Source organism: Hyperolius riggenbachi, unplaced genomic scaffold, assembly GCF_040937935.1.
Source record: "Hyperolius riggenbachi isolate aHypRig1 unplaced genomic scaffold, aHypRig1.pri scaffold_133, whole genome shotgun sequence".
Classification (NCBI taxonomy): domain Eukaryota; kingdom Metazoa; phylum Chordata; class Amphibia; order Anura; family Hyperoliidae; genus Hyperolius; species Hyperolius riggenbachi.
Genome location: NW_027152349.1, coordinates 350,070 through 372,069, shown reverse-complemented (window position 1 = coordinate 372,069; position 22,000 = coordinate 350,070). Strand labels below are relative to the sequence as shown.

The window sequence follows — 22,000 nt, the reverse complement described above, 5'->3', positions numbered from 1 at the left end:
CAGCGGTGCCTCTGTGTCTGAGCCCTTCAGTGGACTCCTGTGGAGCTAGCTTCCTTTGACTTCTCCTGGATGAAAAGACCTTTTGGTGCTCAATTAGCAGCTGAGTGTGACCAGCTAGAACAACCTTTGACATATTACACCAGGCTAGGGTTTCACACCCCTTGGCTAATTAACAAGTCACTGGCCAGAAAAGGGACTCTAATTCAGTGTGGGTGATGGGTTTGCTTTCACTCAGAAGAGAAGGAAAAGACATATGTTGTACGCTTAAACACAAACTGACATTCTGCTCTGCGGAACGATACAGAATCGCTAATTGTCTCGACTTCCGTATCATTTATGACAGCCTACACTGTTTCATAGGGGCGTTTCTAGGTTCCTGGGAGATCCGGGGCACCCCTGGGCACCAAGAGGGAATGAGTGTGCGTCGCGTAAGGCGCGTCACGGTGAAAAATTGACGTGGTCATGCCGCATAGACTGGGCGTGGTCACAGGTGGGGCCAAATGTACATGAACATAGCAGTGGCGTAACTTAAATATATTCAATAGGCAGTATTTCACATATATAAGCCCCTCACCTGGCTTCTGACTTGTCTTTGGCTGGCTGGCCTGTGCTCTGTACTTGGTTGGAGGTTATGCTATGCTATGCTATGCTATGCTATGCTGTGCTGTGCTGGCCTTGCTGATGGTGATGCTGTGCCGGCCTGGCTTTGCTAGGTGACTTGCTGGGGGCTTTGCTGGGCTGATCAATTTGCTGGGGGCATTTTGGGGGGCTTTGCTGGGCTGGGGGCTTTACCAGGCTTTGCTTGGCTGTATGCTTTGCTGGGCTGGGACCAGGAGGCTTTGCTAGGCTGGGGGGGGGGGGGGTTGCTTTGCTGAGGGCTCTGCTTTGCTAGGCTGGGGCCCTGGGGCTTTGCTTGGCTGTAGATAGGTAGGTGCCTCCAGTATAGGTTAGATAGGTAGGTGCCCCCAGTATAGATTAGATAGGTAGATGCCCCCAGTGTAGGTTAGATAGGTAGCTTCCCCAGTGTAGGTTAGATAGGTATCTGCCTCCAGTGTCGGTTAGATAGGTAGCTGCCCCCAGTGTAGGTTAGATTGGTAGCTTCCCCCAGTGTAGGTTAGATAGGTAGCTTCCCACAGTATAGGTTAGATAGGTAGCTGTCCCCAGTGTAGGTTAGATAGGTGGCTTCCCCCAGTGTAGGTTAGATAGGTGGCTTCCCCCAGCGTAGGTTAGATAGGTGGCTTCCCCCAGTATAGATTAGATAGGTAGCTTCCCCAGTGTAGGAGGCTGGAGTAAGGAAGTGCGTGCTGGGCGGAGGGGCGAGGGGAGCGGGCAGTTAAATACTCCCGATCGCAGCCTCCATCTTCTTCCGACTTCCTCCCCTTGCGTAGTTCGCATTGGTAACAGCGCCCCCTGTGATGAAATCACAGGGGGCGCTGTAACCAAGGTGACGGACGCCGGGGAAGGAAGAAGATGGAGGCTGCGATCGGAGGTGAGTTTCTAACTGCCCGCTCACCGACCCGGCACTCCGCCCAGTGCCCCCTCCTGCCACTCCATCGATTCTGGGCACCATGGCAACAGGTTCGGGGGCTTGCCCCGGATCAAAGGCCCTAGCGACGTCCCGCTAATCCATATCTGTAATGGGCTAGCCACACCCTACAAATCACATTTCTCTTGTTCAAACAAATTAAATATTTAGTCAATCCACTCTTGTACTTCTACAGCTTCAGGTACCAGAATGCCTGGCGTTTTAACCTCTTGAGGACCGCTGTGTTAAACCCCCTAATGACCAGGCCATTTTTCATAATAAGAGCCACTGCAGCTTTAAGGCCTCGCTGCAGGGCCGCACAACACAGCACACAAGTGATTTCCCCCCTTCCCCTCTTTTCTTCTCACTTACAGAGCTCTCTGCTGGTGGGGTTCGATCACTCTCCCAATGGAACACATATATATATATATATATATATATATATATATATATATATATATATATATATATTTGTTTATTTTTTAAATTAAGTTTGTTATCCCCCCTCCCTCCCCCCGCCAGCCAATCACTGTGTTCGGCTGTCATAGGCTTTAGCCTATGACAGTGGATCACTAATGAGACTCTGGAGGGGATAGCCGTGTCACACGACTCTCCCCAGTACAGAGCTGCTGTAGATCGCAGCGCTGTACGGGGTAAATAGACGGCGGTTTCGCTGTCTAACAGTCTCCTAGCGCCGCTGGCAGGCTGATGATGGAGCGGAGCACATCGGCGCACGCTATCCCCTGCGATTCCCCCCCCCAAGGACTTTACGCCGATCGGCGTTAGGTGGTCCTGGGGCTACCGTCGCATGCACACCCATCGGCGTGACACAGTCGCCAATAGGTTAAATTACACATAAATGATGTATATTTATTTATTTATTGTATTTATAAATATTTTGTATTTGTGTCACTATATGTTCCAGAAAAAAAGGTGCCGGCAGCTAGTGGACAAAAACGCTGGTTTCACACTGTAAGCCAGCGTTAGCGATGCAGTGTGTTGCGCCCGTCGCACCGCATCTCACCGCCAAAAACAGGCCTTCGCAGTGTTCCTTGTCTGGCCACTAGCCAAGCAGGAAGTAATGCGACATATGCTCCCTCTCCACCAGTGAAAAGTTTGGTCTGGATAGCGGTCCCCGGGTGGAAAAAGGTTGGTGACCCCTGCCTTAGCCTGCACAATGCTGAGGCATGGGAACACGGTGGCGTGAGAACTAGAGTTGGGCCGAACGGTTCGCCGGCGAACGTGGTTCGCGCGAACGTAGGTGGTTCGCGTGCGGGTACCGCACGCGAACCTTTTGCGGAAGAAGTTCGGTTCGCCCCATAATGCACTGAGGGTCAACTTTGACCCTCTACATCACAGTCAGCAGGCCCAGTGTAGCCAATTAGGCTACACTAGCCCCTGGAGCCCCACCCCCCCTTATATAAGGCAGGCAGCGGCGGCCATTACGGCCACTCGTGTGCCTGCATTAGTGAGAGTAGGGCGAGCTGCTGCAGTCTCTCATATAGGGAAAGATTAGTTAGGCTTAACTTCTTCCTGGCTGCATACCTGTTCTGTTCAGTGAGCCCTCAGCCCACTGCATACCTGTACTGTGATCCTGCCACTGCATACCTGTTCAGTGATCCTGCCACTGCATACCTGTTCTGTTCAGTGAGCCCTCAGCCCACTGCATACCTGTACTGTGATCCTGCCACTCCATACCTGTTCAGTGATCCTGCCACTGCATACCTGTTCAGTGATCCTGCCACTGCATGCCTGTTCTGTGAACCCGCCACTGTATACCTGTTCTGTTCAGTGGACCCGCCACTGTATACCTGTTCTGTTCAGTGGACCCGCCACTGTATACCTGTTCTGTTCAGTGGACCCGCCACTGTATACCTGTTCAGTGAACCCGCCACTGCATACCTGTTGTGTTCAGTGAACCTGCCACTGCATACCTGTTCTGTGAACCCGCCACTGTATACCTGTTCTGTTCAGTGGACCCGCCACTGTATACCTGTTCATTGAACCCGCCACTGTATACCTGTTCTGTTCAGTGGACCCGCCACTGTATACCTGTTCTGTGAACACGCCACTGCATACCTATTGTGTTCAGTGATCCTGCCACTGCATACCTGTTCTGTGAACCCGCCACTGTATACCTGTTCTGTTCAGTGGACCCGCCACTGTATACCTGTTCTGTGAACCCGCCACTGCATACCTGTTGTGTTCAGTGAACCTGCCACTGCATACCTGTTCTGTGGACCCGCCACTGTATACCTGTTCTGTTCAGTGGACCCGCCACTGTATACCTGTTCAGTGAACCCGCCACTGCATACCTGTTGTGTTCAGTGAACCTGCCACTGCATACCTGTTCAGTGAACCCGCCACTGCATACCTGTTGTGTTCAGTGAACCTGCCACTGCATACCTGTTCTGTGAACCCGCCACTGTATACCTGTTCTGTTCAGTGGACCCGCCACTGTATACCTGTTCTGTTCAGTGGACCCGCCACTGTATACCTGTTCTGTTCAGTGGACCCGCCACTGTATACCTGTTCAGTGAACCCGCCACTGCATACCTGTTGTGTTCAGTGAACCTGCCACTGCATACCTGTTCTGTGGACCCGCCACTGTATACCTGTTCTGTTCAGTGGACCCGCCACTGTATACCTGTTCAGTGAACCCGCCACTGCATACCTGTTGTGTTCAGTGAACCTGCCACTGCATACCTGTTCAGTGAACCCGCCACTGCATACCTGTTGTGTTCAGTGAACCTGCCACTGCATACCTGTTCTGTGAACCCGCCACTGTATACCTGTTCTGTTCAGTGGACCCGCCACTGTATACCTGTTCTGTTCAGTGGACCCGCCACTGTATACCTGTTCTGTTCAGTGGACCCGCCACTGTATACCTGTTCTGTTCAGTGGACCCGCCACTGTATACCTGTTCAGTGAACCCGCCACTGCATACCTGTTGTGTTCAGTGAACCTGCCACTGCATACCTGTTCTGTGAACCCGCCACTGTATACCTGTTCTGTTCAGTGGCGGGTTCTGTTCAATGTGATTTCTGCCCTTAAAACGCTGCTTTGCGTCAAATCCAGATTTTTCCCGGGGACTTTTGGCGTGTATCCCACTCCGCCATGCCCCCCTCCAGGTGTTAGACCCCTTGAAACATCTTTTCCATCACTTTTGTGGCCAGCATAATTATTTTTTTTTTTCAAAGTTCGCATCCCCATTGAAGTCTATTGCGGTTCGCGAACTTTAACGCGAACCGAACGTTCCGCGAAAGTTCGCAAACCTAAAATCGGAGGTTCGGCCCAACTCTAGTGAGAACTCGCCAATCTACTTCAGTTTGGTTGTTCTTTCATACGCCAACAAGCCTACTAAAATACAAAACGTTGAATTACACTACCCCACATGGTTGTGGCTCTGAATTCAGGCTATGCCAACCTGCATGGGTGACAGGGGGTTAAAAAGGCTCAGGAGGGAGGAACCCGAGTCAGTGCACAGTGCCTGCATACTGATCCACAGAAACACCCAGCAGGAAATCCACTGCTGTTTTTGCAGATATATGTATATTTTTAATACCTGTGGGTAGACACTTTATCTGTCATTCAACCATACTTAAAGTGAACCCAATGTAAAATAAATAAACTGATGAGATAAACAATTGTAGTTATCCTCCTACTCCTAAAAATTACTACTTTAGTTATCTCACGGTTTTATTTTATATTTAAACACTAGTGACCCTAGCCCGTTTAAAAACGGGCTAGGTCTGTCTCCGCGCACCTGCCGTGCACATGCGTGCAGGGTCAGACTGGGACACTGGGGGTCCACCAAAGAAATTTCAACCTGAGGCCCACACATCCCATGATTGCGGTGAAAAAAGGGCGTGACCATGCACCGGAAGGTGGGCGTGGTCATGATGTATTATGGACAGGGTCAAATGTACATGATCTTAGCAGCATTGTAATTCAGAGACACTGCTGCCCAGCAAAACTTTGCATAGAGTCCCCTCCTTCAATATAAAGTAATGCCCTACTTTGCAGAGGTTGCGACCGTAGAGGTTGCGACCACATTGGGGCCCTTGGGCCAAAGGAACCCCGAAGGGCCCTCCCTCAACTACAGTATTACCTCTCTACTGGTCCTGTGCTCATAATAATCACTTCTATAGATACTTTGAATAGTGGTAATCATTAACAAGCTATTTCCCATCCCCTTCTTGCACCTCTGACACTGTAGTTGCCATTGGCAGGTTTTGGTGCGTCGTATCAGTTGAATGTATAGAGTGCTTGGGGGGCCCCATTGTAAAATTTGCATTAAGGCCCACAGCTCCTTAGCTACGCCACTGTGATTACAGCACTGAGAAGATAATTTTTGTGCTGCAGGCAGCAATTGGAGCTCTGTCAGACAAGGAGGTGGGGGTGGGGGCCCACCAGAGACCTGGAGGCGGGGCCCACCAAGGAAATAAACTGTACTACTGTGGCCCAGGCCGACCCTGCATGCGTGCACCCGCCCGTCGTGCATGTCCGCCACACGCGTGCACTAGGCACGCGCGTGAACGCAACACGCACTGCACGCACACGGCCGCCCGCTCACACGCCCACCTGGCTCCCTGTCCTCTTGTCTGTGTGAGGCTGGGTCTGTGCTGCGCACATGCGCAGTAGCAAAAAAGCACGGACCCAGCTACGCAGGGACAGTTGCCTATTATTATATAGGATTTACAAAGTAGATTGAATGTTTTTCTGTCTCTGCTCAGTGGCAGACTATTAAATGTCCCTAAATGAAAATACATGAACTATTGACCTCTTTCTATCTCCCTCTGCTCTCAGAAGTTGTAATCTGCCAGGAAAACATTTATGGCTGTAATTTGCTTTTCAGTGATCTTTACTATATTCCCGACAAGGTACTGACAAGACTGAAGCTGTCACTTCCATGCCTAAAAATTAACCCTTTCAGACAGCAAAATAAAAAAAAAAAAAACAGCCTGGTTAAAAGAGTTTTGCACTGTACTTTCATGTTTATTTCATCATGTCACATTTTTCCTAGTGTAACTTTAAAATTGATCTTCCTATAAACTACAAGGTCTTTTTTTAACAACTCCCCTCCCCGTCCTTGTTCCTACTGTTCCACTTAACATACCTAGAAAATTTGATGATTTGGGGCTTTCTGCACCCCCATCATCTGGTTGCCTTCCTGCAGGCTGACTTGAACTTGAATGATGTGGTCTCGAAGACTCTGTTGCATAATCTTTTATCTTGTACCTTGTGCCTTCTTGTCTGTCTCCCTATTTATCTATTGTTCAGTGCCGCATAATGTTGGGGCTTTATAAATACAATACACAATATAACAATAATAATTCTAGCAAGTATGGAGGCTTTTCTATTAATACTCTTCAATGCAATTTTGTTACAAAATCTGGTAGTGAATTTGCAGAAAGGTATAAAGGCACATTTTAATGTGAAGTACGTGTCAGTACTAGAAAAAAAAGTTTGGTAAAACAAATGTTGGTCCAATTTGCCATGAAATCAAACTTAAAAAAATGAGTCTGCTCACCCATATATTGTGCATTTGTTTATAGCAAAGAGGCAATTGGACAATTGAGTTGAGCCCCAGGCATGGAAAAAGTAATGCTTTATATGTGTTATGGCCAGAACCCAAAGTCTGGCCACTTCGGGTTCTGGCTGGCCAAAATGCAAAGTGGCTGTGCTAACGTGGCCAATGTCAGAAATGGATTGATTCTGCCGGCTTTAGCTCCTCCCCCTGCCCTCTCCTCTCACCAGTCAGCCAAAAGTGAAGTAAATAAAGTCTGGTGGCTCCGACTTCTCCCCCCCACCCGCTCCTCTCTCTACCTCTACCCACCCTGTATCTTTGTGGCGTAGAGAGGTGTGCACGTTGGCACTACAGCAGGTGTAGAAAACTTGAGTGGGGATCTGGCAGGACCCACTGTGCTTCAAACAGTATGGTTGCAATTGCGTGCTCTGGTATATGAAGTAGTATTGCTGTGCAGAAGGAGGAGAGAAAGAGGAGAGGAGACCGGCACTGCAATCAGCTGTTTATTCCATACTGTATAAGGTGCATACAAAAATCACATAATTAGTGTGAAAATATAGACATACCAGTTGGATGAAGCAATGTGGGTGACGGTGGGTGCTGGGCACCGTGTGCCTGACGGCCGTTTCGCGTGAACGTGCGCTTCAACAGAGCCTCCGTTGAAGCGCACGTTCGCGAGAAACGGCCGTCGGGCATACAGTGCCCAGCACCCACCGTCACCCACATCTCCTCTCCTCCTCTCCTTTCTCTCTCCTCCTTTTCCACCCTGTATCTTCCCCCTACAACAAGTAAGTTACCTTTTTTAACTGCAGGGAAGTACAGTGAGAAGCAGGAATTCGTGCCTGCCACCTATTTTGTTCCCATAGGTGGGCACTGCAGAGCATGTGCTGGCAGAAGTAATGTCTGCAGTGTTCCCCCTGCCTGCTCCTCCTCATACTTGCCTGAGGCGTCAAACGACTCTGTTGTGTTAGTGGAGATAGAGGATGGGTAGGGATAACGGACCGGTTGCCAGGGGTTATAGGAGGGGGCAGGGGGAGGAGTCAGAGCTAGCGAGGGGAGCAAGGAGAGGAGCCAGAATCAATTCATTTCTGACATTGACCGCATTAGCACGGCCACTTTACATTTTAGCCGGTCAGAACCCCGAAATGGCCACTGGCCAGACTTCGGATTCTGGCCATAAGCCCATAACATATACACCGGGAAAAATAAACCTTTCCACATCTGGAGTATAGACGCTCATAGAGTGTGGGCCTGTAAGTTATGGAAGTTTATACACAAACAGGAACACTAAAAAAAGTTAATCCAGGCCTCACTTTCCCAAAAAATATCTTTATTGCAGACAATTTCCAAGGACAGATACCAAAAACATAAATGATTAAAATCACTAAAAACACAAAAGGAGCCTCAAGGATGATTAGCACCCGCCCCCACACACATGCACAATCCACATAACCATCTGCCATTCACACCATATAGAATGCCCTAATAACCGTACACAATTGCTGTATTTTAATACTATTAACCTCTCGAGGACCACAGGCTTACACCCTACTAGTGACCAGACTATTTTTTACAATTAAGCACTGCGCAGCTTTAACAGTTTATAGCACGGCCCTACAACTTATCACCCACATAAATCTTGCCTCCTTTCATTCCCACCAACAGAGCTTTCTGTTGGTGGTATCTGATTGCTGCTGCCATGCCAATTTTTATTTTATGAATGTTATTTTTTTTTTCTATATATAAAAAAGGGTATTTTTTTTCTTCCCCCTTCCCCTGAGATCCTATCACTACAATTGCGTCTCATAGGCATCAGCCAATGAGTGGGATTCGATTCTGAGCCGTTCCAGGGGACAGCTACGTGACAAAGCATGCACTAAATACACTAGTACAAAATGCACTCGATTGCAGCACTGTACGAATCAAAATAGCCATTAGTTCTTTATTTAACAGCTTGCCAGCTCCGCTTGTGGCTGGCAGGCTGATCACGGAACTCCTCTCTGTGTCTCGGCAAGGAACGATTGCGCACATTCCCTGCTAATCCCCACCTCCAGGACCTGACGCCAATCGGAGTAAGCCGGTCCTAGGGGAGCCACTCTGCAACCGCTTATCAACATTAGGTGATCGCAGAGCAGTTAAGAAGCTGCAACAGCTAAATAGACAACATATGTTGGTCAGTTCACACAAGGACACAACCTATAGGTGTATATAACTCCAGGGAATGCATGTCAGATAATGATCCAGTGTCCAGACAAAATGGATGTGTGTTTAAAGCATGCTTGGATTAGATAATTGGCTGTAGCCTAACTGCCCTTGAAGAGCAGCACATGTAGTTCCTGACTATAATAGTCACTTAAAGTTCCAGCGTCCAGATAATTGGAAGTGTCAATCATGTTACATTTCTTGTCTCTGTACTTTCATAGTAGTGGTGGGCAGAAATTACGCCTATGCATGGTTACGCATCGTAATTCGCAATTACGCATCACAATTATAATGCAAATTTTGCGGATTATGCATAAAATTTTTTGCAACATAACGTAATTGTTAACCGTCATTACGCATGTTAGCGTAATTCATGCAAAATTTTGTTTGGGTTAATTACACAATTTTTTTTTCTTCTTATGAACACATTTTTTTGCATTGAATATTTAAATAATAGCCACCCATGCTGTACAGTGGCTGATGAACGCAATTTTTTTCACATACAAACACATTTCAATCGAATATTCAACTAATAGCTGCACATACACTGCCAAATGAATGCAATTTTTTTTACGCATTAATTATGCATAATTGTGTAATTACAGTAGTAATTATGATTCATAAACGTAGCATGCTGTGTAATAATAAGGTAATCGCAATCTCAATTACTAAATGCGTAATTGCAAAAAATTATGCAAAATTTATGAGCACCACTAGTTCATAGATTACATACACATTCACAGCTCTTTACACACACCTAAGTGATATTTTTACAGCTCCCAAATAAAATGCCTTTTAAAGCCCCAGCAAGCAAGAAAATACTCAAAATAAATTTGATAGTAGTTTACAACTACATTTTGGTACTTTTTCACTTGCAAAATGCTGAAAAGTTATTTTAAAAACAAAATGATAATTTATCTCCTAGGAGAAAACTCAGGTGAAAAAGTAAGTGAATTGCATATGGCCCAAAGAGAGAGAAAGAGGGAGAGAGAATATCAAGTAGTTGAGGAATAATTAAAAAAAAAGAAAACAGCAAGCAATCTCAAGCAGTTTGCTCTCTCACATTTAGGCCTGAAACACACCAGAGGAGTTTTTCTGAGCGTTTTGAGTTTTTAAATCTGCTGCTAAGGTTATCCTATGTGTCTGTGCACACTGGAGCAATGAGGTTTTGTAAAAAACCCCATAGCATTACATTGGGAAGAGGTTTTGAAACCTCTAAAAGCTCTTCCCAATGTAATGCTATGGGGTGTTTTACAAAACCTCATTGCTCCAGTGTGCACAGACACATAGGATAACATTAGCAGCAGATTTAAAAACTCAAAACGCTCAGAAAAACTCCTCTGGTGTGTTTCAGGCCGTAGAGTATGTTTATCTCATCTATTACTTTTATTTCATGCAAAGAACCGTACCTTGAAAGCTGAACCTTTGCCTATAAAACAGAGGAAATAAATGAACTGCAGTGCAGTGAAGAGGGAGTTTTTAGATGTGTTGCACTGATTTCATGTACCTCTTTCTTAGACCAGCCTTAAATGAATAACGTATCAAGTTGATTATGCAGATCAAAGGGCACTGGCACAGCCCAATAAAACAGCACAATAAAGCAATACTTCCTTTGGCAGCTTGGCTACAGGCCATGGGAGGCCAGTAATGTGAAGCTGGCACTGCTGTGAATGCTGATTTATTGGTACATAAAGTGTTACAAAGTCACAAGTGCAGGTTTGTAAAATATGACAGATACAATGATGCACATACCAGAGTGAGAGGAGGCACAAAGTTGAAGGTGGGTGCTGGGTAAGGCTACTTTCCCACCAAGACGTTGCGTTTTAGGGGATGTTATGGTCGCATAACGTGCCCCTAAACACAACGTGTGATGGTGTTGAAGTTGGACATCAGATTGAGCTGCAATATGCAGCTCTCAAAGCAGCCACTCCAGATTAGTGATAGGAAGTCCGGATCTTTTTAAGGATTCGGATCATTTGAATCAGATCATTGAAAAGATCCGGATCTTTGAACCGAATAATTTGAATAATTTTACTAGGGAAGCAGACTGGGTGAAATGACTAGCAGGACAGGACTTTCTCTGAAGTGGGAGGATGTGTGAGTTTGTTGCTCCTGACTTCCAGGAGGGGTCCCTTCAGGCAGATCTTCAAGCTGACTTTGGAGCTTTCTTTCTGGGCACTGTTGGACCTGAAGTCCCTGCTGCGGGCCTTTGCCAGGCAGGGGCTTTTCCTGCTCTAACTAGCCGATCCAGGCATGGAGCGGCCAGCTTATACCCCCCTAGCGCTGCTACTCACCAGGGGGAAGACGGCGGCTCCCCTTCAGATGAGTCTATTGCTGACAACGTGCTTGCCTGGTTGAAAGCAGTGAGAACCTGCAAAGAGACCTTAAAACAGCTGAGATGGAGTTTCGCCAGGGCCAAATACAAGTTCGGGGTAAACTGGAAACCGGGATACCCCCGGACGGATGAAGAACTACTGGGGCTCAGGCAAGGGATTAAAGCCCAAAAGGCAAGGCTGGCTGAATTAGCAAAGACCGGTGGGCCTTTCGCTGAAGAAATGGGCCACAAAAAGCGATTAAAAAAAATGCTGATGCCAGAGACGGACATCGATAGCGGTAGTGACACAGAGGATGACTGTGTGGTTATCGAGGAGAAGTGTTCCCCCCAGGAGGTGCCCCCATGTGTGAAAACCAAAATGTCTCAGTCCCAAATACCACCGGGACAAGGTGAGACAACCGGGGGTGCCGTGGAAGATAGAAGTGAGGAGGAGGTGCCGGAGGGCAAGAGCAAGCGAGTACCTGGTCCTGTGGTGGGCGCCCAGGAGAGTGCTGGCGGTGCCTGTACTGCTGCTCCTGCTGCTGGGGATCTGGGTAGCATGTGTGCTGCCGGGGCCCTTAGTGAGGTGGGGGGTAGTGGTGTGGGTGCTGCCGGTGCTCGGGCTGTGGTTGTCGTGCCCCCCTCTGTGTCACCTGGAGGTGGTGGTATGGCTGGGGCTGTAGTGGCCTCCCCGGGCGCCCACACGGATTCCCCCCCCAGGTAGAACCTCGGGTCCTGCATTGGGGTCACTAGTGGTGGCTTCTGTGGGATCTGGGGTGAAGCTGGGGGTGGATGAGTGCGCCCAGGACTACAGGGAAAGCTTACCTGCCAGTGGACATGGCCTCCAAGATGGCGCCGACAGAGTGGCGTGGGGTCCGCCAGCCGGAAGTGACGCCAGGCGGAAATCTGATTGGAGCTGATGCGGCCATTGAGGCGCATGGAGACGGAATTCCGTGCAAAACGATCAGAGCTGAATGCTGGGAAGGTGGAGAACCAGCCTGAGGGCGGAAGATCGCTTGAGGAGGTGGTATTGGAGGCTAAGGAGGCGGAGAACCAGCCTGAGGGTGTAATTTCGCTGGAGAAGGCAGAATTGGAGTCTGAGAAGGTGAAGGAGCATGTAAATGATAAGGAGGTGGTTACCACTCTGCAGGAAAACCAGCCTGGAGGGGGAAGCCCGCAGGAGGAGGCAGAGGTAGAGGTGGTAATGGCAGAAGAGTATGCAGATGAGGAGGAGGTGTTACAGGAAGACCTGGAAGACGTGGGAGCTGGTGGGACAACCATCCACAGACTTTCACAATCTGTTAAGAATGGGAAATTAATGGAGGAAGGTGCACAATTGGCTGGACAACCGAGTCTGGAAGTGAACCTTTCTGCTGAGGAACTTTTTGAGAATGATCCTGCGCAGTATGAAGGGACAGAGGTTCCTGGACCTGCAGTCCCTATGGAGAACTTGGGAGATGAGGCTGGTTTTGAACAACTGGCCCAGGATTTCTTCCCAGGAGCTGCTGGTGAAGCAAACCAGAGCCCTCCAGGGGATCATAGTGGAGCTGTGGACAGCGAGGCCGGGACATCACCAGATGGTGAGACAGACACTTTATTACCTTCTAAACAAAGGAAAAAGAATAAGAAAGGGAGGAATAGATATAGCAAGGCTGTAAGGCTTGATGTTGGAGGTGGGAGAAGAAGGAGAAAAGTCCAAATTGATTCTGCCTCCCATTCAGAAGTTGAGGAAACGCGGATCTGTCCTCCTTGGAAGCTGGGGGTCAGGGTAGTGATGGGGGTGTTTACAAGGGGAAAGGTAAATCTCCCACTTTCTTACAGGAAGCTGAAGGAGGGGAGGTGTTGTTGGTGCAGGAGGGCGGAACAAGTCAGAGAGGGGATGGGTTCAGGGATCTTGGTCCTTTATTCGAAAGAAATCTCTTTTCTGATTTTTACTCAGAGGATGAGAGTGGAGGTAAAAAAGGGGGAAAAAAGAAAAAGAAGCATCAGGAACCCCCTCCAGTGGTGTTAGAAGATTTAATTACTGAATTCAAGTCTGCTAATTCAACTTATAGGTTGGAGAAGAATAGACTTGTCGTAATAAACGACCATACTGATGAGGCTGTTGTTCTCAAGGTGGAGCCGGGGGGATATAATGGAGGCTTGCATCTGGTGGGCATGGGAAACCCCGATTGTGGTCGCCAATTGGAATTTAGAGCAGATGGCAAGAGAGTTGTTGTGGAGAATTAGGTCTTTAAGAGATATTCTTATGATGGTAAGATGGAGTGGATGGAGACCATTTTTGGGCTTGGGCAGAATGCCCCCAGATACAGGCCTCCTCCTCCCCCCATCTCCACTAAAGTGAGCCTTGACCAGGGTGTTGTTGACACGTCTAAAGCTGTGACTAGTGAAGGTGTTGATGCTGGGGCGGAAGCCGTTAGGGGTGCTACAGCTGAGCCGAAGCCACCAGCACTTGAGAGCGTGGTGAGGGTGGGCTTTCCAGCCCTCGGTCCTGCTGCAGACCCGGGGGCCCTCACTCCTCTGGCGGCTTCGGCTCGGGGTGCTCCCTCAGCTAAACCTGTGTCCTACTCTAAAGCTGTAAGGGGTTCTGCTTCTGGGAGGAGAGTCTTAACTCCCCTGGAGACAGAATCGGAGGCCTACACCCCAGGTCGAAAGAATGTTGTGCGCATGAAATGGGAACATACCTCTGCAAGCCTTACCAAGAGGGAGTTTGTCAGATACCTACTCGACCTGGGGGTTAGGCCTGTGGACCTTTTCACGATTCTGGCTCCAGGGGACTCCCCACAGTACTTCGATGTGTCCTTCCTTTCCCAGCATGGCATGGAAGCCTTTTTGGAGGCGAGATTGAGAGAGTCAGTGGGGGGTGAGTGGCATGGTTTTCAGGTCATCCCTCTCTCAAGGCAGTCGCTGGAGAGAAAGGCACACATCGTTGTGCAGAATGAAAGCATTGCGGTATGGGACCTGATGACCTGGGTCCAGCATTACATCATGTCCCCGCCACATAAGGTCCTGGACGAGCTCGGGATCTGGTGGGGGGAATATGAGGTGGCGATCAAACTCCATGTTAAGGAGGGGATCGTCACCCATACTCCCCACGCTGCCCTTATAGGGCGGGACAAGATAATAACGTTTTACCCGGGCCAGCCCAGGACCTGTAATAGATGTGACAAGCGGGGGCATCTTGCCAGTGGTTGCCCAGATCTGAGGTGCGGTCGGTGCCAGGAATTCGGGCACTCTACCTCGTCCTGCAAGCACATTAAATGCAATTTCTGACACAGAGTGCCTGGTCTCCTGGACTGCGATGCCCTCGGATCTGAAGAGGGCCATGTTGGCCCGTATGGAGAAGAGTCAGGATGTCTCAGTGTCAGCCCCTAGTTTCTCTGTCCAGCCCGTTCCAGTCCTCAATGTCTCAGAGTCTGCTGTCAACCCATCCTCTGTGGTCCCTTCCCCTGTTTATTCTCCAGCCAGCATGGCCCCTGAGGGGCATCGGCTTTTGTCCGGGATGCTGCTCGGGGTGGAGGTGACTCTCCTAAGGAGCAGCGACCTAAGCCTGTGAGGAATAGGAGTCTCAGACGGTAACAGTAAATTCGGGCGCCTGAGGCAAGTGGACAAATCGGGCGCCGCCATTCACTCCCATAATAAATATCGTTTAATGGGCGCCCGACAGGAAAAAAGGGCGCCGGAGAAAAATAACGTTTTATAAGCGGCGCCCGGAGACTTTTACTGTTTTATAACTGCTTCTCATGATTACACATTATTTTATGATTTATAATTTTTTAAACATTATTTTTAAACGAAAAACAGTACAATCTTTTTTAAAACATTATTTTTAAATGGAAAACAGCACAATATTTTTTTCACACGTTATTAATGCTTATCACAGAGGGGTCTTAGGTTTAGGCACCACCAAGGGGGTCTTAGGTTTAGGCACCAACAGGGGGGTCTTAGGTTTAGGCACCAACAGGTGGGTCTTAGGTTTAGGCACCAACAGGGGGGTCTTAGGTTTAGGCACCAACAGGGGGGTCTTAGGTTTAGGCACCACCAGGGGAGTCTTAGGTTTAGGCACCATCAGGGGAGTCTTAGGTTTAGGCACCACCAGGGGGGTCTTAGGTTTAGGAACCAACAGGGGGGTCTTAGGTTTAGGCACCACCAGGGGAGTCTTAGGTTTAGGCACCATCAGGGGAGTCTTAGGTTTAGGCACCACCAGGGGGGTCTTAGGTTTAGTCACCAACACGGGGGTCTAGGGGTTAGGGGTAGGTACAGGGAGGGTTACTTACTATTTTTTTTAAACGTTATTATACGTTTCACTTTTTAAACGGAAGATTAACGTTTTCACAATTGCCAATTTCATGCACATTATTTAATGATTTATAACTTTATAAAACATTATTTTTAAACGAAATATAGTACATTATATTTTTAAACGTTATCCATGTTTATCGTTTAAAACCCCGCGCCCTTTTTTCCCAGCGCCCCTTTTTAACGTACGCGTCTCAGACCCCTCCCCCATGTTCCGACAACAAACCCTCCTGTACACGCCCCAGGAAGAGAAATCTTCCTGCACCTGTTCCCTCTGCTCCTAACCTTCCCTCTTCTCCTCCCCCTCCTGCCCTCCCTACTCCTGCCTTGCCCCGCCCTCCTGCCCCCCCCCTGCTCCTGTTTTGCCTCCACCCTCCTCCTCCTGAATCCCCTTCCCCTTCTCCCTCTGGCAGTGGAGCGGTCTCTTTCTCTGTTGGCCCTGTTCCCACTGCCTTTTCTTTCTCAGCTACCGCCGGTCCAACAGGAGCTGCTCTTGCTCCCTGGAAGCTAAAGCACTTGTCTTTAGAGGAGAGAGAGTACCTGGAGCAATGCTTCAAAACAAAGAAAAAGAAAGGTAGTGGAGCCAAATCTTTATCTAAGGCCAGGGCCGGATTTGTGGGAAGGCCGGGTAAGCCCGTGCCTAGGGCGGAGTCAAGGAAGGGGCGGGTTGACAAGCAGTCCAACCAATGTCCCAACAGCTGCCGACACCATTATAATAATAATAATAACATTTCTCACAAAAATGTAGCCTGTGCTTTGCTCTGCACACAGAATGCATATTTGTGTGTGCCACAGCAGCTATAGACAGGAACAGAGCGGCAGGGCAGCTTTGCTAATTTGAGTTTGACAGGAGCAGTGGCTGTATCGCTGCAGCCCTGCTCGCTGTCATTGTGTAAAAGTCAAATGATAAGGCTGTTCCGCCCCCACTTCCTCCCCCCTGCTTGTGTGCCCAGGCCATGTAGCTCGCAACAGGAGTTCTGTGTTAGCAGACAGGAATGTGTCAGGAGTCTCAACTCCTCCCCCTCTTTTCCACATGGCTGAACCTTCAACCTGCAGGGATTGTATAGTTGCCGGTGCATAAAGGTGGCCATACACTGGTCGATGTGCCATTAGATCGACCAGCTGACAGATCCCTATCTGATCGAATCTGATCAGAGAGGGATCGTATGGCTGCCTTTACTGCAAACAGATTGTGAATCAATTTCAGCCTGAAACCGATTCACCATCTGCTGAGCTGCTCCTGCCGCCTGTCCCCCCCCCGTATACATTACCTGATGCTGGCTCCGGGTCCTCTTCTCCGCATTGCACGGCTCTGTTCCGGCTCCATTACGGCGCTTCCTGTGTTACTCCGTGACCAGGAAGTTCAAATAGAGCGCCCTCTATTTGAACTTCCTGGTCACTGCAGTGACACAGGAAGCGCTGGGATGGATGGAGCCGGAACAGAGCCGTGCAGTGCGGAGAAGACGCCCGGGAGCCAGCCTCAGGTAATGTATACTTGATCGGATCGGCCGCCGCTAGCGACGCGCACTTTACCCGCGGGCGATCAAGGGTAATTTCCCGCACGGCGCGATCGACGGACCAATCCGATTTCGGGAGGAAATCGGATCGGCGGCTGTGTTTACCGCGAACGATTGGCAGCAGATTCGATCCCAGAATCGAATCTGCTGTCGAAACGGCCGGGAATCGAGCCAGTGTATGGCCTGCTTTAGTCCTGCTCTCACATAAGGGAGTGAGAGAGCACATCCTGATTCAGTGGAGGAGGCACCCAGGATAGTGTAAGTTGAAGATGCACTGTGTTTTAAACGAGACCTTAAAGAGAAACTCCGACCAAGAATTGAACTTTATCCCAATCAGTAGCTGATACCCACTTTTACATGAGAAATATAATGATTTTCACAAACAGACCATCAGGGGGCGCTGTATGACTGATTTTGTGCTGAAACCCCTCCCACAAGAGGCTCTGGTACCGTACGGTACTCTGGGCAAACTGCCACAATGTAACAATGTTCACAGACAGGAAATGGTTGTTTAAAGCTGTCTGTAACAGCCAGAGCAGCTAGAAACAGCTACATAACTTGCCCACAGTAACAATGTCACCATGTAATACATGTCAGAATGTGAATCTGGGAGAGGAAAGATTTTACAATGAGCAAACTCTGACTAAATCATGTATACATAATTATTGTAAAAATGAAGCACTTTTTTTTATTACATTATTTTCACTGGAGTTCCTCTTTAAGCTAAAATAAAAAACCAACACAAACAGGATTTACACATTCCTGGGGTTTCTTCTAGCCCCCCACCCTCAGAGAGTTCTTGCCCCTCAGATCCTTAGGACTCCTGTTATGTTGTTGTCATCCCTCTTAAAAAGCTGCTACTGGGCACAATCACAGCTATGGTGCATGCAATATTCTGTGTGCACAGCAGCTTTTTTATTCTTTAAATCAGACTTGAGCTGTGCTTAAAATTACCCTGAGACAAATAATAATAAAAGATTTACACATACCCGGGGCTCCCTTCAACCCCCTCTGCACCGATTGCTCCCACACCATCATCCTCTGCCTTCTTCTCCCGTTAGCAGCCCCATAACTTTGGCTATTCAGCTGGGAGCGTTCTGAGCCTGCGCAGTAGTACTGCTCAGACGCAGAGTACTTCCAGCGATGGGGTGGGCGCAGTGCATCCCCACTTGCTATCAGGTCTGCTAACGGGAGGATTAGGAGGAAGATGGCATGAGAGCGATTGGTGCGGAGGGGGCTGAAGGAAGCCCCAGGTATGTATAAAATGTATTATCATTCATCTCAGGGTCATTTTAAAACTATGCACTTGTACTTACCTGGGGCTTCTTCCAGCTCCCCATAGTTTGTGAGGTCCCACAGCATTCTCTGGTCCCCCTCCATTCTCCCACTGGCAGCTCTGTAAGTTTAGCACTCTGCACAGGCACGGTCCCTTTCACGCAGCCTTCTCAAGTATGTCCCCATTCCATCCTGGTCCTTTAACCCACACTGTGGCCCCCAGTTCTGGTCCTCCCATCCCCCTAAAGCAGGAGTGGGAGGGGGGTCATTTGGTTACCCGTAATGAGGTGATGTGCTCATCTGGCTACCCATACTACTTCCAGAGACCCTCTTCTTCCTTCCCTGTGTGCACAAGCACAACTGTACTGAGTATGTGCAAGTACATGCCCAATAGCACAAAGCAGCTTGTGCAAAGAGGAACAGGCCATACACAAGTGGATTTGTGCTACTGGGCATGTACAGACCATACTCGAAGATGACCAGTACAATTGGGCTTGTACACAGAGGGAAGTGCAGCCTCGAGGAAGAAGGTCCCTAGCAGTAGTGGTGGGGCCTGAATATACTCAAAGGGTCCCAGCACTGGAACAGGAGGATCTACTATGGTAAGTATCTAGTTTTTATTTTGCTTCAGGTTCACTTTAAAGAGAACCCGAGGTGGATTTAAAGAATCCTATTAGCACGCAGAGGCTGGTTCTGCATATAATCATCAGCCTCTGTTACTATACCGTTCCCCCCCTAGTCCCCCCCCCCTGCCCTCTGCTGTCCCCCCCCCCCCTCAAAAGAAACTGCCGTGCTAGCGACACGCAACGTGTCACTAGCAGGCTGATTACATGCAGGCTGTAACTCTCCGCCGCTTCCCGCCTCCTCTATAGAACCGCTACCCACCTGCGTCCCTTACCTCCAATCAGCTTACAGAGGCGGGGAGGGAAGGGACGCAGGTGGGGAGCGACACTATAGAGGAGGCGGGGGAGCAGCGAAGAGTGACAGTCTGCATGTAATCAGCCTGCTAGCGACACGCTGCATGTCGCTAACATGGTGGTTTCTTTTCGGGGGGACTGCAGAGCGCAGGGGGGGGGGACTAGGGGGAGCCCAGTATAGTAACAGAGGCTGGTGATTATATGCAGACCCAGCCTCTGTGTGCTAATAGGAGTCTTAAAACCCACTTTGGATTCTCTTTAAGGCTATATGTTTGGCAGAAAAGTGTGTGTAAGTTAAAGGATGGGGTTGGTTGAGATTGGTCAGAGAGCGGCTGGTGACAGTGGGCCTTGGGCGGTAAAAAGTAGAAATCCGGCCCTGTCTAAGGCCCTCTCTGAAGAGTAAAGGGAAGCCAAAAGGTTGGCGGTCACTCAAAGGAGACAGAAGGACAAAAAAGACCTAAGTTTGTCCAATAGATTTGAGGTCCTGGCTACCTCTCCCCTCACTTCAGAGGAGGAGGAGATGGTGATTGGAGTCCTAATGTTGTTCAGGAGGCATTGTAGTTTGTGTTTATGTTTTTTCTTTTTGTAAATGTTGTCATTTTTCTTTGGTTTTTTTTGCCTTTTGTTTAAGGAAGCATAAAGGGAAATCTTAACCTCCTTGGCAGTAACCCCGAACGTAGTTCGGGGTAAGCCGCCGGAGGGTGCCGCTCAGGCCCTGCTGGGCCGATTTGTTTAATTTTTTTTTTGCTGGACGCAGCTATCACTTTGCTAGCTGCCCCAGCACCCCGATCGCCGCCGCCGCGCGCCCGATCGCCACTATCCGGTGCGGCGCGCGGCCCCCCCCCCCAGACCCCGTGCGCTGCCTGGCCAATCAGTGCCAGGCAGCGCCGAGGGGTGGCCCGGGACTCCCAATGATGTCCCATGGCGACGGGGGAAGCCCTCCAGGAAATCCCGTTCTTTGAACGGGATTTCCTGATCGAAGAGGGCGGGGGGATGCCGCTGAGCAGCGGCTATCATGCAGCGAGCCCTGGGCTCGCTACATGATATAGAAAAAAAAATAAAATAAAAAAAACTGCTGCGCTCCCTCCTGGCGGATTTTTTTATACCGCCAGGAGGGTTAATCATTCTGATGGCAGTTCCTCCACCAGTCATGTTGGCAACGATCAACATTGCTAGCATTAAAATGACCAGAGCTTGAAAATTGGCTTTTTCGATTTTGGCTACCCTTGAGGTTGATATTTTCTTCCTGCAGGAGACCAGGCTCACCTCTATGGCTGACCTCTGGTTGGCTGAGAGGGACTGGGTGTCCGGTCTGAGTTTTTGGTCTCTTGCGGGAGAGCCTGGTAGTGGTGTGGTGGTCCTCTTTAGGGCCGACATGGTAACGTGCCGGCGAATAATTAAGGTAGAGATGGGTAGGTGTCTGGTCTTAGACGTCTGCGTGGGGGGGCAGGATCTCAGGCTAATTAAAATCTATGCCGACCCCAAGTCTAAAGGGGAGAGAAAGCGCCTCTTCACGCAGGTCAGGCCATTCCTTTTTTCAACCTATCCTGTGATCCTGGGAGGTGTTTTTAACACCATCACTAGGGCCATGGACAGGGCAAGGGCCCAGGTCCGGATAGGTGTTGATATCAGGTTTTTAGCTAGATTAGTTGTTGAGGCTGAACTGGTGGACGTGCATGTTCGCCATTCACCAGATCTCATGGGGTTTACCTTCTATAGAGGTAGCAGTAGGTCTAGGATAGATAGTTTTTTTGTTTCGGAGAGCCTCATCACTTCAACTCCCAAGTTGTTGGTGGTGGAGTTTTCTGATCACCTTATTCTGTCGGTGGGCTTGAATGCTTCGGATGCTCCTCCCAGGGGTAGGGGTATTTGGAGGATGAATTCGTCCCTGCTGCTGGAAGATGAGGTGAGACAATCCTTTGAGGAGTTTTTTCATGCACAGGTCTCTATCCTGGACTGCTTTGACAATAGGTCTGAGTGGTGGGAAGAGGTCAAAAATACGTGTTGCCAGATTTTTCAAGGGTCTAGCGATCCGTAAGAGTGTTGATAGAAATCTCGCTTACCAGCATCTAAGGGAGAGGTTGACTGTTCTCGTCTCTGAGGGCGGAGATCCGGGGGAGATCTCTGAGGTCAAACTTCGCCTTAAGCAACAGCAATACGACCGGCTGGCTTCTTTGACTCTGGAAAGGGATCACGGTAAATACCCCTGCCTGATCCTTACCAGAGTTTCAAACAAAGCTCGGCACTTAAGACGGTCCGTGGTCTCAGGGATGGTTCGGGGTCTCTGGCAAAGTCCAGGTCAGAGATCTTGGCCATCGCTAGAGAGTTTTATGCTGACTTACTTAGGGAGAAGCCACTTGACCAGGCGAGGATGGAAGACTTCTTGGCTTCCATACCAGGTCTGGGTGATGTTGATGTTTC

At 49.1% G+C, this 22,000-nt stretch overlaps 2 protein-coding genes across 2 annotated transcripts in view; one reads left to right on the top strand and one right to left on the bottom strand.

Moving 5' to 3' along the window:
* Positions 1–10,757, bottom strand: part of LOC137543626 (alpha-1,4-N-acetylglucosaminyltransferase-like) — a 74,252-nt gene extending 63,495 nt beyond the window's left edge. The window contains exon 1 of the mRNA XM_068264746.1: positions 10,667–10,757. The gene's annotated coding sequence lies outside the window, so the exon portion shown is untranslated. The remainder of the gene's footprint in view (positions 1–10,666) is intronic.
* Positions 10,758–13,830: 3,073 nt separating this feature from the next.
* LOC137543629 (zinc finger CCHC domain-containing protein 3-like) lies at positions 13,831–14,844 on the top strand. The gene has a single exon (XM_068264748.1). It carries the CDS (start codon positions 13,831–13,833, stop codon positions 14,842–14,844), a length of 1,014 nt encoding a protein of 337 aa, XP_068120849.1.
* Positions 14,845–22,000: the final 7,156 nt, after the last annotated feature.

Excerpts from the sequence above, each read along its gene's own strand:
- LOC137543629 (XM_068264748.1), top strand. The coding sequence starts at position 13,831 with ATGGAGTGGATGGAGACCATTTTTGGGCTTGGGCAGAATGCCCCCAGA.